The 14,201-nt window shown below is 32.3% G+C and overlaps 1 protein-coding gene across 1 annotated transcript; it reads right to left on the bottom strand.

Annotated features, from left to right (window-relative positions):
• Positions 1–1,999: 1,999 nt before the first annotated feature.
• On the bottom strand, positions 2,000–12,697 carry LOC129984817 (intracellular coagulation inhibitor 2-like). Its single transcript, XM_056094778.1, has 4 exons — positions 12,572–12,697; positions 8,355–8,610; positions 4,682–5,124; positions 2,000–2,716 (listed from the first exon to the last, which is right to left on the bottom strand). The coding sequence occupies exons 2-4, from the start codon at positions 8,595–8,597 to the stop codon at positions 2,173–2,175; spliced, it is 1,230 nt and encodes a 409-aa protein (XP_055950753.1). The 5' UTR covers positions 8,598–8,610; positions 12,572–12,697; the 3' UTR covers positions 2,000–2,172.
• Between the last annotated feature and the right edge of the window lie 1,504 nt (positions 12,698–14,201).

The raw sequence follows: 14,201 nt of genomic DNA, 5'->3' as shown, positions 1-14,201 counted from the left end.
AGTGATTGATGTATTAGCAAAATAAATAAATAAAAATCAAGCATTAAATAAGTATGCATTAATAATATATGTTCAGATTTGTATTTTTTATTTATTTATTTTGTTTTACAAAAAAAAAAATTAGGGCCCCAAATGACTTCTTGCACCCAGGCCCCTTTGAAGAAAAGGCCGGCTCTGTTCCTGGATAATGTGAGGGTTTTCCTCTGCCCAAATTCGACAATTGTGGGTGTTAACTTGCCCATTGAGGCAAAAGTGGGCCTCATCATTCAACAAAATGTCCCATGGCCAAGTTGTGTCAACCACCATTCGAGTAAGGAACTGAAGTGCAAAAGTTTTACGGGCCTCTAAGTCCCCGTCTTGCAAAAAGTGCACAGACTTGATTTTGTATGGATAAAAATGCAAAATCTGCCATAAGATGTTTTTGTACAGTTGAATACGGCATATCCAGAACAAGGAAAGAACTAGTAAACTCACACTATGATGCGGGGACTGACTACTGGCTTCATTGAGAGCAGTTGCAACATTTTCGACACTGGAAGACGAGATTTTTTTTTCGTCCTTTACCTTTTAGAATGCCAAGTTGCCCAGTTTTTTTCAAATTTCTGCATCATCTTGTGTAGGCACCTGGAGACATTGGACCTCTTCGTATGTGCTTCATACGACAAATTCTTTTAGAGCTGCAACGGAGTTTTGTTGGTTCTGGTAGAAACATTTCACCAGTAGCGCTTTTTTTTGCAACGTAGGCATGACGAACAAAGAAGAAATAATGTTCGTGCAAAATCCGCCTTCTTTTTATCCAAAGAAAAATGGGAATAGATATGCGCTGTAAAGCAAATTATGTTTCACATTTTCAATATATACAAATAAATACCATTTGGTTACAACACCATCTATTGATGAATTTTTATACTAATTTTTTTTTAATTAATGAATGTAAAACGCATCATCTGAGTAATCTATAGTTCAAATTTTATCTTATTTGAACCAATAGAACACATTTTAGAGCCTCTGAAGTGAGTACATTATCTCTTGCTAACCCTGTATTATATATAATGATATCTCTGCATACAAATTAAATCCTATTTAATTTCCTAATTTTTATCTTAATTTAACCCGTATTAGCTTAATTCTAAAATGTTCTCTTATTTCCTGATCCTGCTTAAATCAGCGGTTCTCATGCTCAGAGTGAAGGAATAAAAGTAAATATTTTTTATTTCATTACTCACTATATAACTTATAAGATTTTATAAACAACTAAATACATTTTCAATTTTGTGTAATTATTTTTTAATTTTCTATTTTAGTTCAATTTCGGGTTTTGGACATGTTTTTGTTTCGTGAAATATTTGTTATTGTAAACATGCTTAATATGAATTTTGTGCCATTAGTTTTTTTTCCCTTTTATTACCATGTTATTGGAATAATTTTGTAAAAATTCTTATAAATTAATATATTTTTTACAAAGTATTATAATTATTCATAAATATTGATGTATTGTTTTATTTCTATTTGTTGTATTATTGATATTATAAATATGAGTATTATAAATATTACTGAATTATATTATTTTTTTATTTGCTGCATTATTATATTTATTGTAATTCATATATTTTTTGTGTGTTTTAGAATTTATCTTAGTTATATTTTAAGCATTTTAAAATTTACTATACTTGATTTATTATTTATTTAATATATTTTTATTATATATTTATTATCTAGTCACCTTCTTGCTAAGAGGTTCTCCTTGCAGAAGGCAATAAATATTCTAAAACCTGAGGGGTTTTTGGCTCTTTTTAGTGTTGAATGAATAAATAATTAAAGTTTTTTTTATAGTTTAAGAAGAATTTTATAGATTTCTTTAGCTCTCAGTAGACTTATTAAATGCAAGGGAGGAATGGTCCAACTTACTACGTCTTCTGTCTAAACAATGCCTCGAGACCATCTGCTATACAAAACTCAAGGAATACAATTTTTAAAAAATGAAGGTGCATTCACCATCTTCGTCAAACAAATCAAACAATTTATTGAGTTAAAAAGAAATGAGATTTCACTATCAAAAATCAAAAACAAAAAAAAATGACTATTGTAACAATTACAGTCAGGTTTATTAATATCTCCACATTTTGTAGGTTACTTTCTACATTTACACGATGACTTCAAAAGTCTGGACATTTACAAATCATTTACACGACCCATGAACAAGATCATGTTGCTGTTGCTTCCTTTTTCCACAATAACGAACAGGAAAGGATGGTCTACCCTGAACTGGGGGTTTTCCCCAAGTTGACTGGTCACGATCATTCCAATTCTTGTCACGGCAGCGGCTTCACTTCCTTCCTCATTCACTTCGATGACCGCTTTATGGACGATTTGGTTGACCACCGCCTTGCTGTTAGAAGTCATTCCAGAGAAATCAGCGCCTGGTCCAAAGATCTGTTCGGCTTCAAGGGTCTGGAATTCCGCCGAGAGCTCTTGCTCGAATTGAAGCTTGAATTTAGGCAACAATACGTCTACATTTCTTTTGTACAATCGACGCTGAACCTCCACCAATTTCTCGGGAGTCAGACTCTCTTCTAGGGTCAGAAGTCCAACTCGTTGATCTGGCAAGAAGATGAGCATGCTAACATTCTCTCCTTTGTAAGGCAACTCCAATACTTGGAAATCACCGTAATAAACATGTGGAAAACTGGATGACAAGTGCATAAATTGTACTCTCCTGGAAAGAAGATAGTTGTCAATAATGAAATTTTACCACTGAAGCTTCATGTGGGTGCTTTGCATTTAAAGTGTCTTAAATAATTTTTAGCATCTACTGTATAATTTGTTATCAAAGGAATCTCACAAACTGACTACTCCGATCGCCGGAAGGGACATGGAAAAACTTGAATGACCGAATCGCTGCAACAGCAGCACTGGCGAGAACTGTGGTTGAATCCTAAGGGCCCTCACCGGCGACGGTGCAACCCTTCCCTAAGGAAGTACGTTCCGTCATCGATGGAAGGAGTCAGACCCACAACTTTTTGTGTACCCACAAGAGTGGCGAGAACCAAGCACCAAGCCGGAAGCTTCCCATCCTCAATTACGAAGAGTCCGCCGTGGGACTGTTATCAAAAGAATAAGAAAACTAAATTTAAATAATATTTAATTATGTAGATGATAAAAACATTTGATTTTCTGCAGTAAGGTTTACTATTTTATTACAAACAAAATCAGATGACAATATTGAAATTTTATTTCGAATAGGATATAATTGAATATTTTTGAAAGAATAAATTTCATAATAAAAGGCAATGTTTCATACATTTATTAATATGAGATTCAATAATTTTATATTAAATACATATTGTTCTAAAACTTACGAATAGACCTTTAAATGAACTAAATTTTGTGAAAATAAAAATTGCTTATATTTATTGTTTGAGAAAATAAATAATTTGTATAGTAGATTAGTGAGTAAATTAAAAAATGATTTTTCGAAGAACCTTGATTATGAGAAGAGCTGAAAATTCTATATTTTTCTTAAAAGATTTTTGTAATAAAAATTGAAATAAAATAAGTTAGTGTAAAATTTATGTATAGATTAATAATTTAACTTAATTTAACTGTATTTCAGAAAAATAAAAATTGCCTATTTTTCTTGTTTGCAAAAATAAATAATTTGTACAGTAGATTCGATAGCAAATTGAAAAACCAGTTTTTCAAAAAAAATCTTGATCAGGAGACGCATTGGAAGCTCAACATTTTAAAAATGTTTTCGTAGGAAAATTTAAAATAAAATGAGTTAATATTTTCTCTAGAAAAAAAATTCTTAAAAATAAAAAGCCTATGACATTTTAAATTTTTGAAATTATTTCAATAATATTGTGAATTTTTTATTATTTTGAAAGTGTATTTAAAAGCATAAAATATATTTTAGTTTTTGAATTAGCTCTTTTTTTTATGACGCCATTTTATTTATCGTGTATTTTATTGAATAAATTCAAGAAAAACTAACGAAATTAAATATTTCATTGAGATAAAAGAACAGAATATTTTAATTATTTTTTTCATTTCATAATCCATTCTCATCAATAAACACAAATTAATTTAATAAAAAAAGTGCAATTTCCAACTTGTATCTGTATGATATGAAAAAAGTAAAATTTGCTATCACGAATTTAAGTCATGATGTGAGAATATTATTATTTTTTGTCATATTTTATCTTAATTAATTTAAGTCATGAACCAGTTTAAACCGATTTGAAAAAATCACGTGACATCAGATTACGCATGCGTCGATATTTGGAAAAACGATCCCCCCCCCCAAAAAAAAATCGTTTGAGCGCCAAATTAGCTGCGTTGAATCGAGCTTCGTGAACGAAAAGTCACCAAATCTGACAACCTTGTTTATCACTTTCTAATAATCCTAAAATCGAAAAATTGATGCCTCAGAGGTGTTGTTCAGAAATGATAAATCGCCAATTTTCTACCCGTGCATTTTGTTTTGTCGTTTTAAAAACCTCAAACCAGAACAACGTCATATTCTCACATGATATTTTTTTTCAATCTGTGCTAGTAATTTTAAATAATATTATTATAATTTTAAAATAATTTGTAAATGCAATACAAAAATTTACAAACTGAAATAATCTTCTGGCCAACAAACATTTACTCCACATTTGAATCAGCAATGTTTCCTTACCTTGGTTCTGATTCTAAACCATAGTTGTAAAATATTTCTTCTCTTGTTTCATTAGTTTCAAACTGAGTTTTCCATGTTCCTTTGAAGTATACAGCGTTCAGGAAGAGCAACACTGTGGACGGGTCCAACTGGTCAAAAAGTTTATCGATTTTTCCATTCGTCTTGTTCCTAACATAATTGTTGATTTCTTCCACGATTGTTGGAGCTTCCTTTGAGAAATCTACATCTCGTACATCTGCTCCGTACAATGCCTGGATGTTGCGTCTGTACTCCATTAGTAGTTCTAATCGTTTATCGGCAAAAGCGGCATTAGCGGTTTTTAGTGCATATCCATTGGAGGAATCTTCATTGTTTGAAACATTTCTCAGGTACTGGCTGAAAGTTTCGTGGACAAGATTGTTAGGCAAACCTGCTTTCACGTAACCCAGAACCTGTCTTAACTCCTGCAAGAGTAATAGGTAATAATGTAATTGGTAACTCTGTTAAATAAATGCTTTTTGGGTGCTTAACTATTAAAGACGATCCAGATAAAATATATTTTTTTAGTTCTTTCGTTCAGTACTGAAAGGAATACATCAGCTGCTGAAAAATAAAATATCCTTTGCTAATATAATTCAAGAGTGCATTAGTTAAGAGTTAAATATTAAGAATTATAGTTAAAATAAATAATTTAAAATAATTTAAATCCATTATCGCAAATTTCAAGTTATAACAAAATTATTTTTTAAGTCACGTGGTATCAATCCGACAGAAAAACATCATGTTCTCACATGGTCCATATTTCGCAATCACCAATACTTAGAAATGCGATGGTTTCTGTTCATCTCAAAATCAATTGAGTTCTAAAAAAATTTTCTCGAGGTCAGAGCATTTTTCTTTAAAAAAAACAGTTTAAACCACTTTTAAAGTATCACGTGACTATCAGTTTATGCATGCATCGATATGTAGAAAAAGATGGGGGGGGGGAGTTCCACCTCAAAATTGTTCGAGCTCCAAACCTTTATCTCAAAACCAGATTTATTTTGACCGAAAATCCAGTTTAAACTAGTTTGGAATGATCTAGTTTGGATTGCGCATGGCGGACATTCGCACCAAGTTGTAACTTTTTGTAGGTGATAAGTCGCCAAATGTGACAACCTTTTTAATCATTTTCAAATAACCTAAAAACGAAAAATCGATTCCCAAAAGGGATAAATCATCAATTTTCTGCCCATGCATTTGAAGCCTTGGATTTAAAAACTCCAAACCAATGCAACATCATGTTCTCACATGATAAGAACATTCGTAAATATTTTTTGATTAAATAATCCAGGGTGAACTTATAAATCCGAATTGCTACTTATCTAATTGTGAATTTGCCACAAATTCTTGTTATATACTAATAAATTCGCATTTAAAAATAAAAAAAATAATAAGTTACTTTTTATGTTATAATGATACACAGATGGTTGAATAATACGTTGTTTGATTGTGGCTAATGCAAGAGCTAGAATTGATTATTCTTCGCCAAAAACTTTGTGCGAGTTAGGACTATTCCACACACATGCCATGCCTTTGAATTTTCATCAGTCATGATTCCTTTCCTGCTAGCGGTGAGTTAACGATTAAGTCCAAAATGGTGATTTTTTTTTCTTTTCCTGCTAATTATTTTTATTTGCTATCGATTGCTAATATTTTTGAGTAAAGAATACCGTTATAGGATTGCTTATTGTTCGAGCATAAAACGAGTTCGCAGAAACTTTGATACGTGATTTTATAAGTAATCCGAAATTCTGGATAACCAATTATCTTCTGTTTACAATTAAATATATATATATATAGATGATGATATAAAGGGATATATGATGATTTAAAAAAATCCACATTTTCAAGATTTTTTTAAAGCTTTTTATTTTATTTTCCTCACTTCTAATTTATTACATCAGCATTTAATTTATTAGAAAACTGTTGCATTAGATGTTGAAATATTCTGAAATACTGTGAATAAAATTACTTTTATAGAAATAAAATTTGTAACTTTTGATATAATTTCTCACCAATATCTACAGGCTTGTTCTTATACTACTGAAATTCCCTCAGAAAGTTTGTTATAGAACATTTACACATTGCAAAAATTCTTAAAGGCGTTAATATTATTGATGAAAAAAATTGCTAAAATAGCTAGAATACATTCAAAAGTAATATCTTTATAGAAGTTTTATGTACATAAATAAAATGCTATAAAAGTATTATACATGCAGAATGAAGGAACCTTCAAAAATACGAAAATTGCAAATGGTAAATATATATTCAGGAGACTTTTTGACATACCATATCATTCTACTATATTTATACTGAACATAAATAGCGGGGAAAAGATACACCGATTTCGATCAGAGATTCATCCCGCATAAAATAAACATGTAGAATATTGCATTTTAAAAAGTTATAAATGGCTTAACAAAATTAACCCAAGATTTGAATTTGCCACCATTCGTGCAGTAAACTGTTGGAAACTCTATTAAAAAACATTTGGCAGCTGATAGTTTAGGTTTAATAAAATTGGAGCGTTACACGATAGGACAAAGCGTTTTGATTGTTGAACAATATTTAAAAAACAATGAAAGTCTTGTGACCACAGTTCAAAAACTTGTGAATCGGCCCTATAGATCATGTTATTTAACATCATTAAATTTTCTTTTATGGGTTTATTCGAAATCAAATGTCTATGTCAACAAGCCCACAAGCACGCGTGCATTGAAAGAGGAAATTCAATGCTGCATCAACGAAATTCAGCAACAATTATACAAAATGGTCGCGAAAAATATCAACAAAAGAGTGCGTATGTGATAGCAAAACCGTGGAGACCATTTGCCTTTTTCCTTACATAACCTTATCCTGTGTATTTTTACGATTCAATAAAAATACAAAAAGAAGCTGTGTTTTTATTTAATTCAAAGCTTGCTTTAACACGTTGTTCTTTCGAGTAATGCTCCATTGTTACTAACCCTAAACTATCAGCTATCAAATGTTTTTTAATAGGGTTGTCAACACTTTACTGCACGAATGGTGGTAAATTCAAATCTTGCGTTAATTTTGACACCCCCTTTAGAAGAATTTCAGAAAAAAAAAACAAATTCTAGGTTGGCAGTTTTTCTTTCCCACTCAAAGTTTTAATGTAACATTGTCAATTTATATTATTAAAACGAAATTTAGTATAAATTTTAAATCTAAAAGTGATTCTAAAATGGATTTATCTGCTGATTTAAGAAAAACAACTATTTTTTACTTCCAGTGACTTTTCAAAACACTAAACTGTATATCAACACTTGGTTAACATGGTTAGTTTCAACAAGTTAAAAATAAAAACTCCAATTAAAATTTGAAAATATTGATACGTGTTAAAATGTGCAAAAAACGCTATTGTTAAATGTCTTTTATATACCACGAAATCATTAGCATTTTTATTTTTTTGGATCAGTTACTCAGTAGGGAGCCAAATAACATTTAAAACACTGCCAAAGTAATTTCTGCCGTGATAGATAATTGATTTTTCATGTGTAAAAAATTAAAAGCATCATCATTTCATCCGAGAAAATCTAGGTATATCAGCTAGTCTTTAATAAAATTGATACTCAAAATTTGAAATAAAATCTCCAGTTCTAATTTAGATTCAGCAACATCGTATTCTTACCTCAGCTGTTTGTCCTCTCGCTCCGCAAAAGAGCATACCGAATATTGTGGCAATGCTGAATGGGGAGAATAAAACATTTTCTGAAGATTCAAAGGCAATTTTTCGGTATAAGTTGAAAGCCAGTTCATTGTTAGCCAATGCCAATTTCTTGAAATTTTCTGTGGATGGAGTAGAGATTACGCTTGTTGAAGTTAATGCAACACAGGTGACAAAAAAAGCACAGAACCCACTGATACTCTTCATATTGTAACTTACCCTACAAGAAAGGAATTGTGACTGAAAGAAACTATGCAAAATCAGCTTTTAAAAACAGACTTTAATTACTGTACTCTAAAGCAGAACTTTTTATTTTAATTGTTCTCTATTGTTTCATTTTTAGTTTTTTTAAAATTAGTTTTACTTTTTAAACTTCAATTAATAAAAAGTTGGGTATCGTGGAATCAGTTTTTTTTTTCATATTTACTCCAGGTTGCCCCTTTAATATGAAGTTAAAATTTAATTAAATTAATCGATTAGCTGACAATATGTTTACGAATATATTAATATAGAGTTTTTTCATTGAAAATTAAGAAGCACACAAAATTTTATATTATTAGCTTATAACGAAGTAAGTTTAAAATCGATTACAGTATTTTACATTTAGTATGTCCGACGTACTGACATAGGGGTAGCGCGTCTTCCCTTTGATCTGAGAATTTTTAGTTCGAGTCCCGGTTTGGGCATGGTTCTTCTTCATCTGTTCAATGTGTGAATGTGCCCCCCTGTAAAAAGCGAATGTGATGCGTGAGTAGCTAAGACGTACTCTTGGACCTAGTTGGCCCTACTAAGAAACAAGAGACGCACCCTCGCCTTAAAATCGTTCACTTCGTCAGCGAGCTTGTCCTTGGCAAGTGCCATTGGAAACAACAACAACAACTTTTAATATTCTTTTTCAAAATAATCAAAAAGTATATAATAATATCAGCGGTCGGCGTCCTGGCCTAGGTACAGCGCGTCTTCCCCTGTTTTGGGCGTATCGGGTTCAAGTTTTGGTTCGGGCATGGTTGTTCTTCACCCTGTGTTCTATCTGTGAGGTGTGTGAAAGAGCTCACCTGTAAAAAGGGGTTACGCAAGCGAGTGTGTGAGTGTCATCTTCAAATGAGCTAGAAGTCAGACTTCTGCCGTCGGGTGCTCAGGGGTCATTACCCTCAGGTGTTACTGCATCTCCTTGCAGTGGTAACGCGGACACGACATCATCAATAATATTAGCAAATAAAGTAAACAGATAATGATTTTTTTTTAAATCTTTGCTTTGATTCAACTAAACGTATTGACATAATAATTATTACCCTTTAGTGTAAAACTTGTAGCTATGTACCACATTCATTTGAAAATTAGTATTATAAAATGTTCTCATTAAATAATATAAGGAACCACTGAGGCATCTTCCCTGGCTCTCAGTGTCTGAGTAATTATCTAGGAAGTAAGATCACATTAACTCTTACGCCAAAGAGTAGACATTTAATGTTATTTTCTGATAATTAGTTGTAAATTAGCTTTCTACAATCTACACTGTGGTAATAATTAAAGTGACCCTATTCAGGCCCCTCTAGAATCCGTTCTACCAATCGGATTATCGGATTTTGATGTAACTTGGTTTATGCGTTATATGGACCGTGGGGAAAAGATTTCTACAATGAAAAAAATTGTTTATATTTTGACCCTTAGATATCACTTTAACCAGCACTGAAAATTCTTCAATCAAATTAGTCAAATCTATAAGTAGACATGCAGTTGGAGCCGGAAAATCATTCTGGGTGCACTTGTCTCTGCCCGTCATGCGCCTACAGAAGAAAGATCGAACATTACAGGTAAAACTGTTTATCAAAATGCCAGCAATAACTTACCTGCACTGCTGAATATCGCCATTTAAAGGAATTGCGAAAAGGGCCCATGTCGAAGAATGGTTTGAAGAAGATGATTATGAAATTTGAAGGGACTGGATACTTGGGTTTTCTGCCAAGAAGAGGGCTGAAACAGGTTGCCAATGAGACTGTCGAAGAAGTCGCTACTGCTACGGTTCAAAGAATTTTCAGTTCAACTATGCTTCAGCAAGTGCTCGATCGGTGTCAGGTGAGTTGGCAATTACGTGGTCGACAGTACGAAAAATTCTGCTATCCATTTTACAATGATATCCGTATAAAATCTACGTGGGGCAAATGCTGCATCCTCAATACCTTCAAACACTTTATGAACACGCTTGCCGATTTTTGGGCAGAATGAAAGTTGATGACGCGTTCCCACGGCAAATTCGATGGTCAGATGAGGCGCACTTTTCTTTAAGTGGAGCCGTGAATAAACAAAATTTCCGCATATGGGTTGCTTTACCTGCACCAATCATTGCATTCTGATTATGTGATTGCATGTTGTGGATTTACAGCTGACTTTATCCTTAGACTGCTTTTCTTTGAATCTCTTACTCCACAAGATCTTACAACCTGCTCTGTCATGAATGTTCGGTATAGAGAACTTCTTCGACAGAAGATCATTCCTGCTTTACAAGAATGGTAATGTTTGCAGACCACTGTCTTCATGCAAGATGCAGCAATAACCCACATTGGATGCCAAGTCAAAGAACACCTTCGTGCTACGTTTGGAATTCTTGTAATATTCAGAGTGTTTCCGAATGCCTGGCTTCCTCGTTCAACAGATTTAAATGTCTGTGATTTCTATTTATGGGGATTCCTAAAAGACTGAGTTTATGGAGGAGGAATTAGTGCTTCACCTCAGCTGAAAGTCAACATTACATGTCATATTGCTGAAATCCATAAATATATTCGAAGGGGAACGTTTGAGAATCATTCAATTAGTTGCAACTATAAATAATTTATCTGTCTTTTGAGTTTAGTTTTTATTTATTTAAAATAAATATTTAACCCTTTCAGGGGGGGATCTCTGTATCCTAGACGTTCACTGGGGAAGGAGCATACGCGAAAGGAATCATCCCATAGGACGGGACTTTTGCGTCGCTAAGTCTAACTTTAAAAAAAATTATAAAAAATAAATTTTAAGTTTTAAAGTCTTAATTCTAGGTATCTATTTAGATTATTAGTTCAGCTATTATATACGTTAAAATTAGCATTTAGCAATCTTTTTCTTTTAATATGCATTAAAATTTATTTTTAAAATTTCATTTACGTTAAGAAATAATTTTCATAAATCGTATTCGAATTATTCTGAAGTTTTGATGGGCAAAATGCATTGATAAACTTTAAAATTAATATTAAAGAATTCCAAAATACAATACAAAATAAGTAAAAGGCAGGCAAGCAGTAAGCTCAGATTTTGATAAAATATTCATATCAGAATCACTCAAAAATCTTGATTACTAATTCTTTATACCATGAATCTGTACCACTAATTACCTTATTCATAATGCTAGACTTTCTTCCTCTGATAAATAACATTTTCTAACAATAGCAAATCGAACTCAAGGCATTCGGAAATAAAATAAAAGGGAAGTATTTCCATTTGAATGCTACGTCAAATGTAACAGAACTGACGGTAAATCCCACATAGACCCATACAGTAAACCCACATAGTAACCAAAATAAAATAAAATAATAATAATAAATAAAATTCTTAGGAAGAACAGAAACGTGAGAATGTTTCTATCACGTGGAAAATAATACAACCCGATTCTGTTTATTTACATTACGGTTACCCTTTTGACCTTGACAGCTGATGAATAAAATACCAAACTAAGGCAGAATATGACCTAACTTAAGGTCGGGATACTATGTTCATTTCAAAAATAATGGACAAAGGGAGCCATATAATGGCGTTTAAAAATCATTCCCGCTTAAAATGGACATATGCATTACTCATCCCCTGAGCGCAACTTCTAGCGATGCACAGGTGGTACATCCGGCTGTGAGCGATGATGCATATATAACGCTGCCGTCTAGCATAAAGCTGATGTCACACGTTAACTAGCGTAAAGCTGACGGCGTATTTCAACAAATCAAATATAAAATTGATTAAAATACTTTTCTATCAAAATACCACTCGTTTCTGAACAATTTAGAAATTGCATCAAATGTTAAGAAAGGCATGAAAAATGCAAACATTAAGCAAAAGAAGAATTGAACAAAGCAAAGTATTCTTCTAAAAACATTCTCCATAAAATACTCAATAAAAATATTTTTACAGCATATTGAAGAAAGAAAATACCTTACCTTCAAGAATTGAAGACAAGATGTTGATTTTTACTTAGTCTTTCACAGTGCATATGTTTATCTTAAAGCGTATTCAAACCATGAAACAGGTGGTGAAAATCAAAATTCTGATAAGTTATCTTTCAGTTCACCACCCATTGATTCAGTATCTTCTACCTAGATAACACTTTAAAAAATTAAGAAACAAAAAAGATCAAAAATGACTTCTTTCTATGTTTTGATGACTGGAAGTAAACAATTGTCACGAGGAAGGCCTTTGAATGTGAAAGTGAAAGTTTAGATTTTTAATTTTAATCCAAGACTTTTTAGACTTTTAATTTTAATCCAAGACTTTTTAGACTTTTAATTTTAATCCAAGACTTTTTAGACTTTTAATTTTAATCCAAGACTTTTTAGACTTTGGCGGATTTGAAGATATGAATACTCAATTATTCATATTTCAAGTATAAAAATATTTGTCAAATTCTGAAAATTCATTGTCCGAGGTCACCAATTTAGAGGTATGGGACAATATCGTTCCAAAATATCAAATTGTTGCGTTTTCATTTCATTTAAAAAATTAATTATGAGCCATTTTATATTAAATGGCGACCCTCATAATAAATATATTGCATATTTTTCTAAAATGTTTTGCTGATGCATCACTTCCTTTTCAAGTAGATGCAAAGTTTAGTTTAGTTATAAAACGACCCGTTTTAAAGAAACACTCGGGCTATTTTGGAACAGACCTCGTAATTTTGAACAGCGGTCAGATGACGAGGACACATGAGCTGACACCCCCCCCCCCCTCCACACCGCACCACACCAAAGGAAGGGCATTTGGCCCGGATGGATTTAACGTGCACGAGACCTGCTTACAAGACGGTTTTTCGGTGGAATCGGGTCTCGAGGCTGAAACCGTGTGGTTCCACCGCGACCCTCAAAATAGATGCGAAAGAAGCTAAAAATAATTTTGGCGGGATTTCGTAATTTTATATCTGTATCTGGAGAGCATTCAAAAATATTCAATGAAGGACCACGCTAGCTTCTAGGACTCCAATCATTCGTCAGACCCACAGATATTTCGAATGCTACTGTTCAATATCCAGTTCCAACTGTATTTATCATAGCATAAATCTGTTGTCGAACGTTGATATGTTGAGAAAGTCTGAAGAAGTAGCTGTAAGTCACCATAGTGTAAAATTATGCCTTGCAATAGACGATTTAAAGCTGCAAAAGGCAATCACAAAGAATATTGCTAACTGGAAACTTTCTGCAAACGAGTGTTAAAATATCTGTACAACTAACATAAAATTGTTGCATATACCGAAAGATTACATGAGCTTCATTCGATACGATATATCAAACAGATATGTCAGTGAATCTAATATAACTGAAACTGCGTTAATAGAGCTGTTTGTGCGAATTTCGTATTCTTTTAAAATAGCTTCAAGAAAAATATTACTATAAGAAATGAATATATCTATTTCGAGTAAATTCTAATTAATTCATATTAAATTATCATTGTAGTTCTTATTGATTCATACTTATTGCTAATTTTACCTCAATTTGCATAATATCACCACGCAAATAAGAATAACTAAATAATCGCCTTGGCTTATTTAGCTAATTATTTCAATTCTGTTGATCC

This window comes from Argiope bruennichi, chromosome 9 (genome assembly GCF_947563725.1).
Source record: "Argiope bruennichi chromosome 9, qqArgBrue1.1, whole genome shotgun sequence".
In the NCBI taxonomy this organism is placed as follows: Eukaryota; Metazoa; Arthropoda; class Arachnida; order Araneae; family Araneidae; genus Argiope; species Argiope bruennichi.
The sequence above is the reverse complement of the archived record's forward strand: the minus strand, read 5'-3'. Positions and strand labels throughout refer to the sequence as shown.

Bases quoted from the DNA above. Each gene is read 5' to 3' on its own strand.
- LOC129984817 (XM_056094778.1), bottom strand. From the start codon at position 8,597: ATGAAGAGTATCAGTGGGTTCTGTGCTTTTTTTGTCACCTGTGTTGCA. The intron at 5,125-8,354 runs GTAAGAATACGA...TTACTCTTGCAG, and splicing joins CGAGAGGACAAACAGCTGAG to GAGTTAAGACAGGTTCTGGG. The intron at 2,717-4,681 runs GTAAGGAAACAT...TCTTCTTTCCAG, and splicing joins GGTTTAGAATCAGAACCAAG to GAGAGTACAATTTATGCACT.